This window comes from Lutjanus erythropterus, chromosome 4 (assembly GCF_056507025.1).
Source record: "Lutjanus erythropterus isolate fLutEry1 chromosome 4, fLutEry1.hap2, whole genome shotgun sequence".
Classification (NCBI taxonomy): domain Eukaryota; kingdom Metazoa; phylum Chordata; class Actinopteri; order Lutjaniformes; family Lutjanidae; genus Lutjanus; species Lutjanus erythropterus.
Window position 1 is genome coordinate 5519170 of NC_139320.1, and position 16044 is coordinate 5535213.

Genomic DNA, 16044 nt, shown 5'->3' on the forward strand with positions numbered 1-16044 from the left:
GGCCTTCACACGGGAGTTTGCTATGCTACATGCTGGCTGTGGCAGCACCTCTCTAAGGATGTTCCCTGGATAATGGTATGGTATCTCTGCTGCCACTCCGAGAGAGTCGCACCTCTAGGTGGGTATCAGGCCAGACAAGGCGCCTGCTGTAGAGACAGAGGCCGTAAATTGACAGACTCATTTGTGGCAAGGACTGTCCTTTAATGTCAGATATCTTATGGTTCATGGTCACTTCTGGTACTGCCATTATTGGAACAGTCTTTTAAAGCTTCTTCTATCTTTTAAATGGCATTAATAGAAAAGACCGCTTTAGACCGATTAGTTTTGTCATTGGTTTAAAGAGAAATAAATAGGATTTTTTTAAAATATTTTTCATTGTTACAGCTTGATATCAAAATTCAAAATGATTTTGACAACAACTTAGATACATTCGTAGAACCTAGAATTAAAATCAAGAAAGTCCTGTCAAGATCCATGCACTTGTTTAATTTTTGATCAGATAGTTCCTTACTTATATAAAGATTTTACACTGGATTTTATTTATGAAGTTCTTGAACAGCTGTTTGCGTTGAGACATTTTCAGTGGACTTTCCGTTTGGTATCAGCAGTGTATCATATTGGCACTAGTTTTGAAAACTTTGAATGGATACCCAGCCCTACTTTAGAGGCATTTTGTGCTTTTCAAGAAATCCATATTAGCAGTGATGCTTGGTGAAGTTGTCAATAGTATGAATACTTAGATACCTTGTAAATACCACGTGTTTAAAATGATATAATTTCTGTTGGTCATAGTTTCAAACGAACTGAAGCTATAAAGAAAAAAGATCTTAGAGTTTGTTCAAGACTTCAGTTCAGTCTTTATTGTCCTGCCTGAAATTTGGCTCACAAAACCAGTGCTGAAGAGTTTTTTCTCTTTGAAAAATTGAAACAGGATTGATTATTGTATCTTGTTTAGTTTGTCAGTATTAGTATTAGAGCTGAAATGATTAATCAATTATTACATTAATCACCAACAATTTTGGTAATTGGTCGGAGTATTTTTTAAAGAACAAAAAGTCAAAATTCCCTGTGAATATTTTCTGGTGTCTTTACTACATGACAGTAAATTGAATATCTTTGGGCTGAGGCCAAAACAAAGAATTTGAGGATGTCACTATGAACTGTGCGAACCGCTCATCGACATTTTCACCATTTCACATTTTATGGACCTAATCGATCGATCGAGAAAAATATCAGCAGATAAATCAACAATGATAATAATCGTTAGTTGCAATCTGAATTAGTATTGTATCAAAGTTTAGAATTCTGCTTCTGACAGCTATCGTCACAAGCTATTGTTCTGCTGGTCTTCAGTATCTAAAGATGACACGAGTGAAAGTCTTTAGGCTCATTTACCCCTAAGCATTTGGCACAATAGACTGCCAGACAAAGTCTTTGCAAGTCTGCCATAATTACAAAGATTTGAGATCCAACAAAGAATGACACTGATGTAACCCTGAGCGTCCTGAGATGGATGGGAGATGTGCAGGAGGCGATCCATAGTCAGGGTAATGAGTTTTATAGATTAGCAGTCAGACAGTAGCACAGCTGTCATGAGGAATGTTCAGCATGGCAATCACAAGTATTATTTTCCACCTTGTATACCAGACTAATCATCATTCAAAAAGCTACAGCGTCTTTATGTACCATTCACTGATATACAGAGCTCGATACATCTGCTCCTCAGCCTGAGCTCTGTTGTTTAGGACCACAGCGCGTGGGTGAGCGTGTGCTTGTTTTATGATTATTGCCTAGGAAGTGTTCTTCCGCGGTTTTTGTTGAGTTAGCAGTCTCCCGCTAAGCTTTGAGACAGAAAGGTAGTCATGAGTCTCTAGTGCCTGCTCCCTGCCTTAGTCCATAATCCTCAATAATTTATCAGTTTCATATTATTTCCTCCATGCCATCTCCATATAGTCCCCTCCACGTTCTAAATCATTGATTTCGTACTCGCTGCTCCCTTTTAGTCTGTTTAAGTTAAAACGTCTGAGCCAGGAGGAGGAGTAGGAGGAGGAGGAGTTGCACAGCAGCAGTAACAAGGTGATTGAGTGCTTCCCAGTCAGGCCAAGGTCAGCTGTCCTGATGCTCACCTCTGGACTACAGGGAATCCGAACCTGGATGAGAGAGGAACACCCCTCTCAGATGGTCTGTTCTCCAGGGTGCTGCTTCACCAACAGCTGACCACAGCTATTATCATCATCCTCCTCCTCATCTGACTGGAAACTGTGACCAGTAGCAGCTGAAAACAAGCTTTCAGGAAGGTTGTTTTAATAGGCTGACTGGGAAGCCTCAGTCCACTTTCTGCCAGGAACCGACCTGCCATTTGATTCGTCTGTCTGTGTTTTGACACCTGTCATACGTTTTGGCACCATGCCAAAGGCTAGCTGGCTAGCTGCTGAATCCTATTACCTTAAGCTGTGGATTAGCATGTTGACGTGGGGGGGGTTCACCCTGGCAAAGGTTCATATTCTATATTGGTCCGATCTGTATCACTTTGTGAAAAGCTGAGTCAAATACCACTCCAACCAGCAGCATTTAGGTATCCCTACCTTGGGTTTGCTGTGGTTTCCTCTGCTCCTCACAAGGTCACAACCTATTTGCTCCAGTTAACAACAGTATAAACAGATTTTGCTTGTTGTAGCTTCATTTATTATCATTATACAGTACGTGGATGTACAATGAAATTAGAGTTTTAGTTCCCTCATGCTGCTCACAAAATACAACATGCATTAGGATTTGCGATGTCTGACAGTCATCAACAGCTGAGCCCTCTAACATCGGAATATCGGGATTTAAAAGCCACCCATTGTCAGGAGGGACAGAGTAAATTATCTAAACATTTTGCACTTAAAAATGAATGAATAAGGAATGTCAGCCAGAGCGTGCAAAAGTGAAGGATGGGTTTTTTTTTACTCTATTATTGTTAGACTATAGCTCAGTGTACCTGATTTATTAAAGAAAAATAGCTCATATAATCACATTATTTGCTGCCCAATGAAAGCCTGTTTTAATTGACATCAAAAATAAAAATTATTTACAACCTACAGTGTTTTTTTGGCTTTGTTGCCTGAAGCTTGTAACAGAATCGCCATATGCCAATTTGGCAGGCATGGCCCAACCCTAACATACATACAGATAATTAAATTCACAATGGAATAGGATTAAGAAAAAAAAAAAAAAATAAATGAAATTATATGTAGGCTTTAAGTTATTTGCATATGTACATATACACTTTTCCACCCAGGACATAATACTGTAGTGTGTTTTTTGAATTTCCATCAGGTTAAATATAAACAGCAGCAACAAAATGGTGATGATAATATGGTCAATATCTTGGAAATGGTGTCCAACTTTGACTTAGTTTGTACACAGAGCACACATCCTGTCCAGAGTCTTGTGTTGCATCCTGTTAGCTTGGACTACGATCCGTCCGTCAAGTCCAGCAGCTTGATCCACAACATTGTGCTTCATTTTCTCATACCTACAAGTCTATTTCTGTCATAGGTGAGCTGTGTTTCCGCAATAGAGAGCCGAAGTCACACCTCTTCCAGCGAGACCTAACTTGGGAAAAAATATGAACTGTAGCCAGCGGTGAAACATTTATGTTTTGATCATAGATCAAGATCAAGACTATACACCCAGAAGTCACGTAAGTGACATCATGACTCTCTCCCTGCTAAAGCTAATGTTAGCCACTGAAGATCCAATGTTTGTGTGTGTTCATGCTGGGATGTAGTCACACAACAACATGTCTTTATGACATATATTGTCCAAGATAAGACTTTCTTGACTTCTGTTTTAAATTGACAAATAATGTGTAATTCATGGCACAGTTCAAATGGAATCAAAAATAATTTGTCTCTCACACTAGACTACTGAATTTAGGTCTCACGGAGCACACCAAAAGGGGGCTTCACGAAAGCACTCTATAAAACCGAAAAACATTACTGTTAAAAAGAAGAAAGTAGTGAAATTTAGTAATTATTTCAGCTCTGAAAACATTGCAGCATATACATGGATTGAGGCAAATTATAAATACCATTTTCAGGAAAGCAGCAATGAAATGCTCCTTAAATCATGAAAGTTTGTTACATCTCTGAATATATTTATAGAAAAGTAGTTGATGGAAACCTGCACTTATTCGCCTGATTGGACTTTTGGTCATGAGGGAGCGTTCGTCTCTCTCCAGACCTCGGCCTAAAAATGCTCAAATAATTTTTCAGAGCCTAAAAGCATGAAAGGGACCCCATTTCAATTTGAATAAGGAATGAATCTACGACCCGTTACAGTCAGGAAGACTAAGATACATGCAAAAACAAGAGAACCTGAAGTAAAGAGATGGACAGCTGTGGTGGAGAAATGCAGACAGAAATCACATTGGATATCACAAAAGAGTTAGCACATTGAAAAAATAAAAATCAGCAGAAATATGACCTGCTAAAAGGACCAAAAGGATCAAAGAAAGAGTCAACAACACAGAGGAAGATTGGATCTTGAAAATAAATTGTACCAAAATTTAGCTGATATTTTAGAAGTATGTGTTGTGTTGGAGAAGGTGTGAAGATGGACAGAGCCATGAGGCAGATGAGACTGAAGTGATTGACTGCAGAGAGAAGAGTGCTGACGGAGCCGTTGCTTATCACGAGCGCCACCTTCCTCCGCCCGCCTCCACCAGTCAGAGAACACAGGCCGAGTCCCCTGAGGTGCTCTGCCGAGAACCGCGGGACGTCTTCTCGTCCAGCAGCTATTATGTGATGAAGAGTGTATCTCAGTGTGAGGTGGTGTCACTGTTGTTCTCCATACTCCCACACCGCCATAACAGCTCTCCACCCACCAGTCGCCAGCGCCAGTCTTTGATGACTGTTCACGTGTTCTATTGCTGCACTACATTTAAATACATAATTCATCCTTCGTTTTTCATTACACCTTGTAGTTAAAGTTTCCTTTTCTCCATTTTGATACATTATACAGTCTTACAGTTCTGTAGTATTACATGAAATTGTACTACGTAAAGTATTATCCATAATAATGCTCTTTACAGTGTGGTAGGGCTGGTAGGAGCTGGACCACAAAACACTCCTCTTTACAACAAAAGACCAGTAAATAGTACAAATTAGTCAAATGACAGAAGAAAATGATGGTGAAGCACCTACTGCAATATCACCACAACTGCCAGATGCAACCAGTAGAGATTTACAAAGTTCTGCCAACATAAACGTGACCTCCACATCACGTTATCCTGAGCTGAAACAAGATTTCAAACTGAGGCCGTTGTTGATCACTGGGCCATAGCAGCTGGTTCCCAAAGTCCAAAATGATGTCCCCAAATGTTTTTTTTTGTCCACAGTCCAAAGATATTCAGTTTACTGTTTGGAAAAAAAAATATATATATATTTTTTCATTTTTTAAATAATTTGAAGGTGAATATCTGGGTTTGGACTGTTGGTTGGACAAAAAAATGTCTTTTAAGAAATCACATTTGGACATTTGGTTCCTGAAAATAATCATGATCATAATCATTTCCCACTATTTTCTGACACTAAATAACAAATCAAAGGACAATCAAAAATGAAAATAACTAAACTAATGCTTTATTAAAATTCACATTCCTATATTATACTGTGTAATATTCTTCATAGCATTTTGCCCTTGTGATGATGATTTTATAAGTCAAGAATGAGTTTTGTTTTGTTTTATGTGAAAGTTCTTAGTGAACTACATCTCTCGTCTCACACAATATAAGTTATCAACACCAATCTTGCTGCCCCGTCATAACTTCATCTTACCTGGAGTGTTTTATCCTCATTCATTTGTCATTCTAAGGTGAATGTCTGGGTTTTTGACCTTTGGTTGGACAAAAAAGTCTTTAAAGACATCACTTTTGGCTCTGGAAAATAATTATGGCCATTTCCCGCTATTTTATGACACTAAATTAAAAAAGAAAAGAAAAAATAATTGTCAGTCAAACTATACATCGCTATATTAGGCTGTGTGATATCGTTCATGGCATTGAGCTTACTAGCAATATTGTGTTTTTTTCTATTTGTATGTTCATGTACTCCTCTACACTTTTTTTTTTGATATTGCATCATATGAATTTATTGCTCACCTTGCAGCTGACTATTAACTTTCATGTGATGTTCTGCCAACAATATACTTTACTCTTATTACTTGAACTCACCTCTGCCCCTGCATCATGAGCCACAACATATATGTTTATTATTTAAACATCAGATAATGTCAGTAGGCCACATTCATTTGCAGTACAAACTTTTAAGCTTAAGCACTGATTCCAGTAACTTAACTTGTTCACTTGTTCTTACATTTCTTAAAAAAACACTACAAAACTTAAGGTTCTGATTTCTTTGAATGCTGCTGCACTTCCTCTCTTTTCTCTCCTGCAGTGGAGGAGTCAGACATTATAGACTTGGAGAAGCGCTACTGGCTACTGAAAGCTCAGTCTAGAACCGGCCGCTTTGACTTGGAAACGTTTGTCCCACTGGTCTCTCCTCCCATCCATGCCTCACTGAGTGAAGGTAAGACAATATTTACTTTACTTTTCTATATGTCTCAGGGGGGTGTCAAGTGCATAAATCTATAATTTAGATCATCGTGTCCCTATGTAGGCTTTTAAATTCAAGCCCTCGTCAGTGAACTCAGCTCTCTTCAAGGACTTTGTATAAATGTTATCTGTGTTATTGATGTTTTCCAGGCTTGTTTCACGCCTTTGATGAGAATCGGGACAATCACATCGACTTTAAAGAGATCTCTTGTGGACTGTCTGCGTGCTGCAGGGGGCCCATTGCTGAAAGGCAGAAATGTAAGCCGTGCTGCAGTTTGAAATCAGTACAGAAAAATAAATCCCAGAGGCTTCACTTCCTTTTTATCATAAGAAGTTCAGTCTATTTTTTCTTTGTCGCTGTTATTTGGAGTTTAAAAGTAAACCGGAGAGTGAAAATGTTTTTGATTGGTTCTGTAGGTCATTAGTGCACAGTCTTTGTTCATCATCAGATTTCTCATCTGTGCTTGAAATTACATTTGCACTGTCAGAAATGGAAACATTGGATTTCCAGCTGACAGACTATAACAGGGAGACGGTGGGTTTTATACTGTAGGCAGTAGAAACCAGTATTGTGCTTTATGGCAATATTTATATTTCACCACTACATCTCTCTCTTTCACTGCCAGTTTGCTTCAAAGTGTTTGATGTGGACCGTGATGGGGTTCTGTCTCGAGATGAACTCCATGAAATGGTGGTGGCCTTGCTGGAGGTGTGGAAGGACAACCGCACAGACACACTCCCTGTAAGTTCACAAATACACACACAGTAAACATGTAGACGTGTCAATTAGTGTGTTTTACAACCCTGATTCCAAAAAAGTTGTGACACTGTGTAAAAGACAAATAAAATCATTGCATTGATTTGCAAGTCCTTTTTGTCCTATATTCAAGTATATACAGTATAAAGACAAGATATAGGAAATTCTTTCTGTTTCTTGCTTTATATACGACTTCAGGTGGTCTGGGGTGTCTGTATAACCCCTTTTCGACCAACAAGAACATAGTGCTAGTTCGGTGCTGGTTCAACTTGTAAACCATCCAGGAATTGACCTGCTTTCCACAGGCTAGAGAGCTGAGTCACTACACAGCTGTACACGCCTCCGGTTTTCTAGCAACACTAACTTCAAGCTCTTCACACTCCGACGCAGTAGGTGGCGGTAATGCATCATAACGCTGGTTGCCACTGGTGATGAAAAGGAATTAAAAGGAGCACAACAACTTTTAACTAGTTTTAACTTCTTAATACTACTACTGCATACTAAATGAACCATACATCTGCCATTACCAGCAGATTAATCACACTGAAGTGGACTGTATCATGACTGACCGCCAAGATCTCACCTGGTCTTACACTAATATTATGTGATCTGCAGTGTTGGAACATGTACTCAGACCAGGCTGCAGCTGACTGCTATATTAAAATCCTGCTTATGGATTAACTCATCAGTATTAATGATGTACTTTACTGCCACCAGTGTTCAGGGCTGAGAGCTGGTTCATTGGCTGCCAAAACACAAAGAACTGGTTCTAAATTAGGCTCTGGCTCAGAACCAGCCCTGGAAGTGTCTCGATCCAAAAGGGCTGTGTGTGTATATCCCCGCCACACATTTTCAGTGGGAGACGGGTCTGGACTGCAGGCAGATCGGTCTAGTACCTGAACTCTTTTACTGCAAAGCCATGCTGTTGGAACGTGTGCACAATGTGTCTTGGCATTGTCTGGCTGAAATAAGCTGAAAAAGATGTTGTCTGGAAGGCAGTGTATGCTGCTCTAAAACCGGTGTGTGCCCTTCAGCATCAGTGGAGCAGCCTTTGCTGATGTGCATGTTCCCATGATGCCATTGGCCCTAACACACCCCCCATACTATCATAGATTCTGGCTTTTCCTTTTCCTCTTTAGCCCAGAAGGCTCCACATCCATGATTTCCAAAACCAATCTGAAATGTGGAATCAGACCAGAGCATACTTTTCCACTCTCTTTCAGTCCCTCTCAGGGCCTGGAGAAGTTGTCAGTGTCTGCAACATTTTTCCAAAATATTCCTGAGCCCATGTCATGATATCCTTTACACAATCATGTCAGTTCTTAATGCAGGGTGACCTGCAGTAACAAAGGTAACAGGCATTCAGTGTTTATTTTCAGCCCTGCCCCTTATGTGCAGAGATTTTTCTGGATTCTCTGAATCTTTTCAAGGTGATATCCTGTTGTATGCTTTGTTGTATTATTATACAACACAGGGTTGCACAACGAAAAGAAAGTTGTATTACATATATCATGTATAACATATATACACATAATTGAAATCTGAGGATGAAATGCATAATAAAGCAAAACAAAAACAATATATGCAGTTATTCAAATACATTAATATGCACTGGGAAATAATTCTGTTGTGCATTTTTTTATGTGTGTCAGGTTGAATGTAAATAGCAGTAACAAGATAGTGATGATAATATGGCCAACATCGTCATATAAAAAATTAGACTGATGGGAAATAATGTCCAGCAGTTGTGACTGCATTTGAGCTGCGAACATTTGCTGTTAGTTGTCGTCCCCTCATCCTGCCAGTCTTGTGAGTCGTGTCCTGTCAGCTCAGAGTCTGGGCCCATCAGTCAAGTGCAACAGCTTGATCCAGAATGTTGTTGCAGAGCAGGTCTCTCTGTGTGGGTACAAACACTCTCTGATTGTTCATTGTCTCAAGATCCGCCACTCTTTAATCCAAACCCCACGCTCTCTTTTCAAAAGAGTGTATTTCTGTCATGCTTCAGGTGAAAAAAATAAATAAATAACAGCTTGAACAAAAATGTAGCGAACTTTGAAGAAGCTACCAGTCGCAGCATCTGGATGTGGCGCCATTGCCATGGAAAAAATGATATGATACACTGATATTATGAATTGTAGTTGGTGAAATTTCTTGCGTTTGTGTGTTGCGACAAGTTGTTTTGAAGCTGTTGGACCATTTTCCCCACACAGTTTTTCACAACATGGTGAACCTCATCCCATCCATGCTTGTGACTGACTGAGCCTTTGGAGGATGCCTCTTTTAATACCTAATCATGATAATGTCACTTCTTATCAATTTGCCCTTTTTACCTGTAGAATGTTCTAAACAGGTGATTTTCGACAACGATTTGCAAATCATTGCATTCTGTTTTTATTTCTGTTTACACAGTGTTCTAACTGGACTTGAGGTTGTAGTTGTTAGTAGTTATGTTGTCCAGTTGTGGACACAGCTGTGTCCCCCTTCTCTTCTTTGTAGCTGCAGTCCTTATACTAAGCTAGAGGAAATTGGGGTAAGGGCTGCTTAATATAGTTAAAAAAAAAAAAAAAAGTCATATTGCTATTACTTTGACTGAAATTGTGATATGCGATACACAGTGGTGGACAAAGTACTCAATCCCAGTACTTGAGTCAAAGTATAGATACTCCTGGTCAAATATTACTCAACTACAAGTGAAAGTTGATCAGTCAAAATTGTACTTGAGTTAAAGTACAAGAGTACTTGCTTTTAAAAATACTTATATTCTTGTATTCAAAAGTACAAAGTATAATTTCTAATATCAATACATTGCTGTATTGTTTTCACAATGCTTTTACAGAAGCTTGTAACTTCTTGTCTGCAACATAAAGCCCATAGAAACACCTATAAAAACTTCAGAAATACAATCATAAACAAGAAGGACAGCTGTTGTCATTTTCTGATGTAACTGTATTAAAATCACTGCATTTAATTAGATTGAAGTCAACTGTAAGGAGTTCTCCAAGTCTGTTAAATAACTGAGATCTTTCTGTCTTCAGAGGCAGAATATATACATGAATTATGTGGTATTTTTCACCCTGATAAAAACAATCCAACATTAAAAGCCTTCCTGGAATTATTTCTCTTTTTCTAATTATAATAACATTTTGAGATTTAATTTTGTCTTCCTCCTGCCATCACCATTACTGAGTTTTGTTTTCCTGCTTTCACATCAATCCCAGTTGAGAACGGGTACTGTGATTGGTTTGTCATCTTATTCTCAGAGTAAGACAATGTTTTCTGTAAAGGTAAAGAAGTAGGTTAATGCCAAGAGAGCTGAGCTGAGCTGACCCCAGATCAGATATATTTATGTCCGTGGTTTCGTGGCAGTTTTTATTTTTCAGGTGATGCCTGCTGATGGAAATGTTGTGCCGTCTCAAATGACATTTCAGAGCAGGAATTACCACTACTATGAAATGAAAATATCCTCTCATTTTTGTATTAATTAACACTGATGATCATTGCAGAATCTTACTAATTCCTCATTTCACATTTTAACACCCAGGGTTGTTGAGATGAGCAGTAGCTGAGGAGAAGGAGCTTGGTATTTGCTGCTTTGTGCTAATGTATTTTGTTACCTTGCAGGAGCTGCACAGTAGCGTGTCAGACATAGTAGAGGGCATTCTGAAGATGCACGACACGACCAAGGTGAGACACGATTCATGGTGACAGAATCATTATTGATGCAGCTGTCAGGAGGTTAATCCTTTGACTCCTCTCCCACAATATAATTTGATTTTATAACCTTGATTCAGAGAAAGTCAACATCACTTTACACTGAACTCTGTCTCCAACCTGCTGCACATTCATATTGTCACTGGGAGCGGCCCAGTACACCATCTTGTCTTACCTCTAAGCTATTTTCACCCACAATGACTGCAGCTGATGAATAGATTTTTCTTCCATCCTTCTCAAGGTCTCAAAGCAGTGTATATTTTGAGAATAGTGAATCTGAGTATGCTGACCTTTGTGTGTTTTTTGACTCCTCTCCAGCTGGGTCATCTGACCCTGGAGGACTACCAGATCTGGAGCGTGAAGAGCGCTTTGGCCAATGAGTTCTTAAACCTGCTGTTCCAGGTCAGTACACCAACATACTGCAGTCAGTACAGCTTGTATTGAATGTAGTATTTATTCATCATCATGTCCATGCGGTTTGTACATCTTTGTGTATTTGTCTGGATCCAGGTCTGCCACATAGTCCTGGGGCTCAGGCCTGGTACTCCTGAGGAAGAGGGACAAATCATCAGGTACCTGTCTGTCCTCTTTATCTGCCATGTCAGTGTAAACAAATGTTGAGGAATATGCTTTTATATCTAACCATTATTTTGGCTTTGTGCTTCTCTCTCTCTCTCTCTCTCTCTCTCTCTCTCTCTCTCTCTCTCTCTCTCCCTCTCCCTCTCCCTCCCTCCCTCCCTCTCTGTGTGTGTGTGTGTGTGTGTGTGTGTGTGTGTGTGTAGGGGTTGGTTAGAGAGGGAGAGCAGACATGGGCTGCAGCAAGGTCAGAACTGGTTCCTCATCTCCATGCTGTGGTGGCAGCAGTGGAAGGACTATGTTAAATACGTAAGTCATGTTAAAGATGTGTGATGATATGCAGATATGTATGTGAACTAACATTAATGCTACAAAACTGGCATTCACCTTAATGAAGGTATAGTTTACAGTGATGTTGAGGTTTCACACCCTCAGGGAGCAGAGGTAAGCCTGACCACGTCTTTTTTTTTTAGGATTTTTTTTATATTTCTCATTATACACAATAAACAGCTTCCACAATAACAAAACAAATAACAAAACAAAGGACAATCTTATCAACAAAACATAAATCAAAGACAGAACAGAAGACAATACAATAGAAGACTTACAACAAGTACAACATCTGTATATTCCTGTCTGATAAACTCACTCACTTCAACAACTCAGATCTTCCCCAACAAAACAATCCTTCAGATTGTGACCAAGAGTTATGTCCTAAGTGACATTAAAGGGATAGTTCACCCAAAAATGAAAATTTACTCAATATCTACTCAACCCTTGGGCTGATGTGATGATGGGTGAAGATCTTCAGTTCGTAAAACACTCCCAGAGCTTCAGCAGAAAACATCTTTGCAGCCAAATCCAGTACAATTGAAGTGAAGGGTGACCAGTTTTAAAATGTAAAAAAAGAACACACACAAAAAAAAAACAAAAAAAAAAAACACAAAATGTCTCCATACTGCTTGTGTGGTGTAAAGTTTAACACAAAAGACGCCATTTACACCATGTTTTAGCCTAAATGTCAACTGTAGCCTCTCAGACCTGATCTGTGTGCTACAGTCCCAAAATGCATTGATCAATGAATCAGTTATTCCACATTTAAAGCAGTTCCCTGATTTATTTCCATCATATATATTTACTTTATCGATTGTAAAGTAAGTACTGTACATTATGTTATATTGGATTAAATGCTCATTATCATTGACTGTTATATCCCATGTTAAATTCTTCTAAATTGGAATAAACTTCTAAGTTATGCATATTTAAAAAAAATCTTGATTATTACTTTGGTTCTCAGACACCTAAATTACACATCTGCCAGCTGATTCACAGAGTCTGTTGTAATTTATCGTGTAGCATTATTTAGTCGTTTAACTGTTCTTAACAACACTGTATGTTAAACATAAGTATAAATCAATTAGAAAATTATGTCAGAGATACTTGGAAACCTGTTTTGTTTGATTTTTTTGTGTTTGTTTTTTTTTTTTTTTTTTAAATCTGCTGATGTAGAAATGAATAACATCTAAATATTAAAATTGCTGTGGTGAAAGATCAAGTACAATAACAAATGTAGGCCTCTGTATTTTAACAAAATAAATATTTAAAAAAATCCTATTTTAAATAACCTTTGTAGCCATTTGAGCATAGACTTAAAGGTTTATGAGGTGCACTTGAATGCACCATGAAGTCTGCATGTGTGTGTCGAACTCCAACACAGACAGCAGAGGACAGAGACAGTCATGAATGACATATTAAAGACTCTCAACGTAGTTTTTTATTAGTTGACAATTGTGGTAAAACATGTAAAAACATTTTGTGGCACATTGTATTCCCAGCTTTCCTGGCCAATTACTGATCAGCTCTTCTAATCAGCCTTTATAGAGACCACTGATCAAACTATTCAGAACGAACATACGTATCAGTTTATGAGATCAGGTTTTCTTACTGCGTCTTGCACAGTCAAGTGACACTGGGAGAGAAGGTTATGAAAGCAAACACCACATTAATCTCAGATATCAATGACAGGGCAGTCCCTGCTGTTATCTTCCCGTCCAGGAGCATAAGGGCATCGTGGTGGAGCAGCCGTCCATCCTGAGCTCATTGCGAACTCCGATGGCCACAGCCACCATAGAGCCCACCCCACCAGACAGACTGGGAGGACTGGGAACCTTCAGCCCGGTCAGCCCCACAGAGGAGAGGTCACCTGATGCCGTGTCCAGCGCCTCTGAGGCTACAGAGACCGGTCAGTCTGCGCAACTCACAGAATAGTTCATAACATATAAAAAGAAAACATCTCCTTGGAATTATAAGGTTCTATGTGAGTTCTGATTAGTTTTGAGATAATGATCTTGCAAATAGCAAAACTGATATGAGGAACAACTTTATTTGTTTTTAGAACCTTCAAAGAACCTTCTAATTCTAAGAACTCGCTTTCTGTTTGGAATTATAAGGTTCTCTCCGCAAAACATGAAAAGAAGCAATGATGTCAAAGAACAAAACAGTTTTCCCTTGTTTTAAACCGTAAAATTAGTTTCATAACCGTGTCTACATGTATGAGAAAGTTAAATTTAATGTTTTGTATGACATTTTTCCTGTTTTTTATATCAGAATTGTTGATTCTGATATACCAGACATGTCTTATTTAATTCAGTTCACATGTTGACTATATGATGAATTTTGAGGCTTAATATTTCTGAAATATAAGCTATTTTAAGACTCCTTACAAGAACTGCAAGAATACCGACACTGCTTCAGTAACATGTTTTCATGTTTCACAAAGTTTTTTTAACTCAACTGTTGAGTTAGCATGTGAGTTATGAGCTTCGACCGTCTCATGAATGGCAGCAGCATAAATGAGACGCCATTTCAGTCTTTTAAATTGTTTTAGATCTTGCTGAGGAGTTCATTTTCATTGTTTGCTACCATACTAGCCAGCTAATGCCAGTTTCCTAATGTTATTCTGGCAGCCAGGGTGGAAAATTAATAAATGATAATAAATAAATGTGGATATTTACCAGCCAGTGACAGATAAATGTTCAAATTTACCAGCCACTCAGTTGTAAATCATTATTCCAAAAGTAATCCAAAATTGATATTTTACCAGCATTTGACTGCTGGCTGGTGCTAATTTCCCACTTTTCTGGCAACTAATGCTAACCTAACATTGAGAGGAAAGCACTAAAGGATAGGTTCAGGGTTTTTTTTGACGTCTGTACCCTTAATGCCAGGCACAGGCAACAATCTGAATCTATCCTTGTGCTTGTCTCTTCATGTTAGCATTATCAGCAGGCTAACATTAGGAAGCTGGCTAACGGTAGCTAAAAATAACAGTATATTCCTCAGTAAGAAGTAAAACAATTTTAAAAAGCCTATTCTTTCTTCTCTCTCTGTTATTCTCCCTCTGTCACTGAGCACCATGGCAACATGACAAAGAAGCAGAACCTGATTGGTCCTCTTGTGTGCTCTCTTGCTGATTGGCTCATGCAAATAGAACCTTCCATATAACTTAAAAAAAAATAAAAACATCTCACAGTATGTTAATAAGTGGTCACAGAATAAGAGTATGTGAATAACTCAGTTTTGGCAAATATTTCAGCCAGAATCCTATCATTCCAGTGGGGACAAAAAGACAACTACTCAGGTTGCTGCTGCTGGTGTATAGTCAAGGAAAAAAACAACATGTCAGTTCAGTTTTTGTCATGCATTCAAAAAAGTTCTTCCCAAATACACTGTCTGAATAATAAAAGAAACTTTACCATGTGAGCAGTTATAGTAGAGTTATACCACACTACCCTCAGTGTTGGAGCTTCATTAGCAACTGGCCATGATTTGAATAAGGCGTTTAGTTGAGAATTTCAGACATAGTGTTTAACCTGGTCTATATCAATGACCGGCTTTTATTTGTTCGTGCCAGTTATTATTTATGGCTCGCTCTTGACTCAATACAATTTTTAGAATTTATAGCATAATAAACTGTATGTCAGAACTGCCCCCATTGAAAAAGAAAGATCAAGATAAGCAATGCATCAACTGAATTGTGCTTAGGGTGAGCAGCAAAGTTTATTTCAGCTCCATGGATAGGATCTTTGATTGTGGAATATCATTTAGTTATACATTAGAAGTAAATGGTCTTATATTAAGCCACTATAAGAAACTTTGATATTTTGTTGATTTTGGAGGTCCACATGGACCAAAAAAAGTAGCAGTTCCTCTATAATAACCATAAAATGTAACACAAGAAATCTAAAATGGCTTAGAAATTTCCACCTGTTTCTTTTTAACAGGCTAAAATACAATTCATTAAAGTCTGCCTGGGAAACACAGGGTCAGTTTATCTGATTTTGCAGAGAATCTGACCTGTTTGTTGGCATTAAGAATAATTATTCACAAACAGCGAATCTTC

At 38.5% G+C, this 16044-nt stretch overlaps 1 protein-coding gene across 1 annotated transcript in view; it reads left to right on the plus strand.

Moving 5' to 3' along the window:
• The window catches only part of usp32 (ubiquitin specific peptidase 32), a 102367-nt gene that overhangs the window by 56696 nt on the left and 29627 nt on the right, over window positions 1–16044 (plus strand). The window contains exons 6-13 of the mRNA XM_084716810.1: window positions 6441–6572; window positions 6749–6856; window positions 7225–7340; window positions 10977–11039; window positions 11385–11468; window positions 11577–11638; window positions 11849–11951; window positions 13698–13884. Coding sequence (XP_084572936.1) covers window positions 6441–6572; window positions 6749–6856; window positions 7225–7340; window positions 10977–11039; window positions 11385–11468; window positions 11577–11638; window positions 11849–11951; window positions 13698–13884 — 855 coding nt within the window. The remainder of the gene's footprint in view (window positions 1–6440; window positions 6573–6748; window positions 6857–7224; window positions 7341–10976; window positions 11040–11384; window positions 11469–11576; window positions 11639–11848; window positions 11952–13697; window positions 13885–16044) is intronic.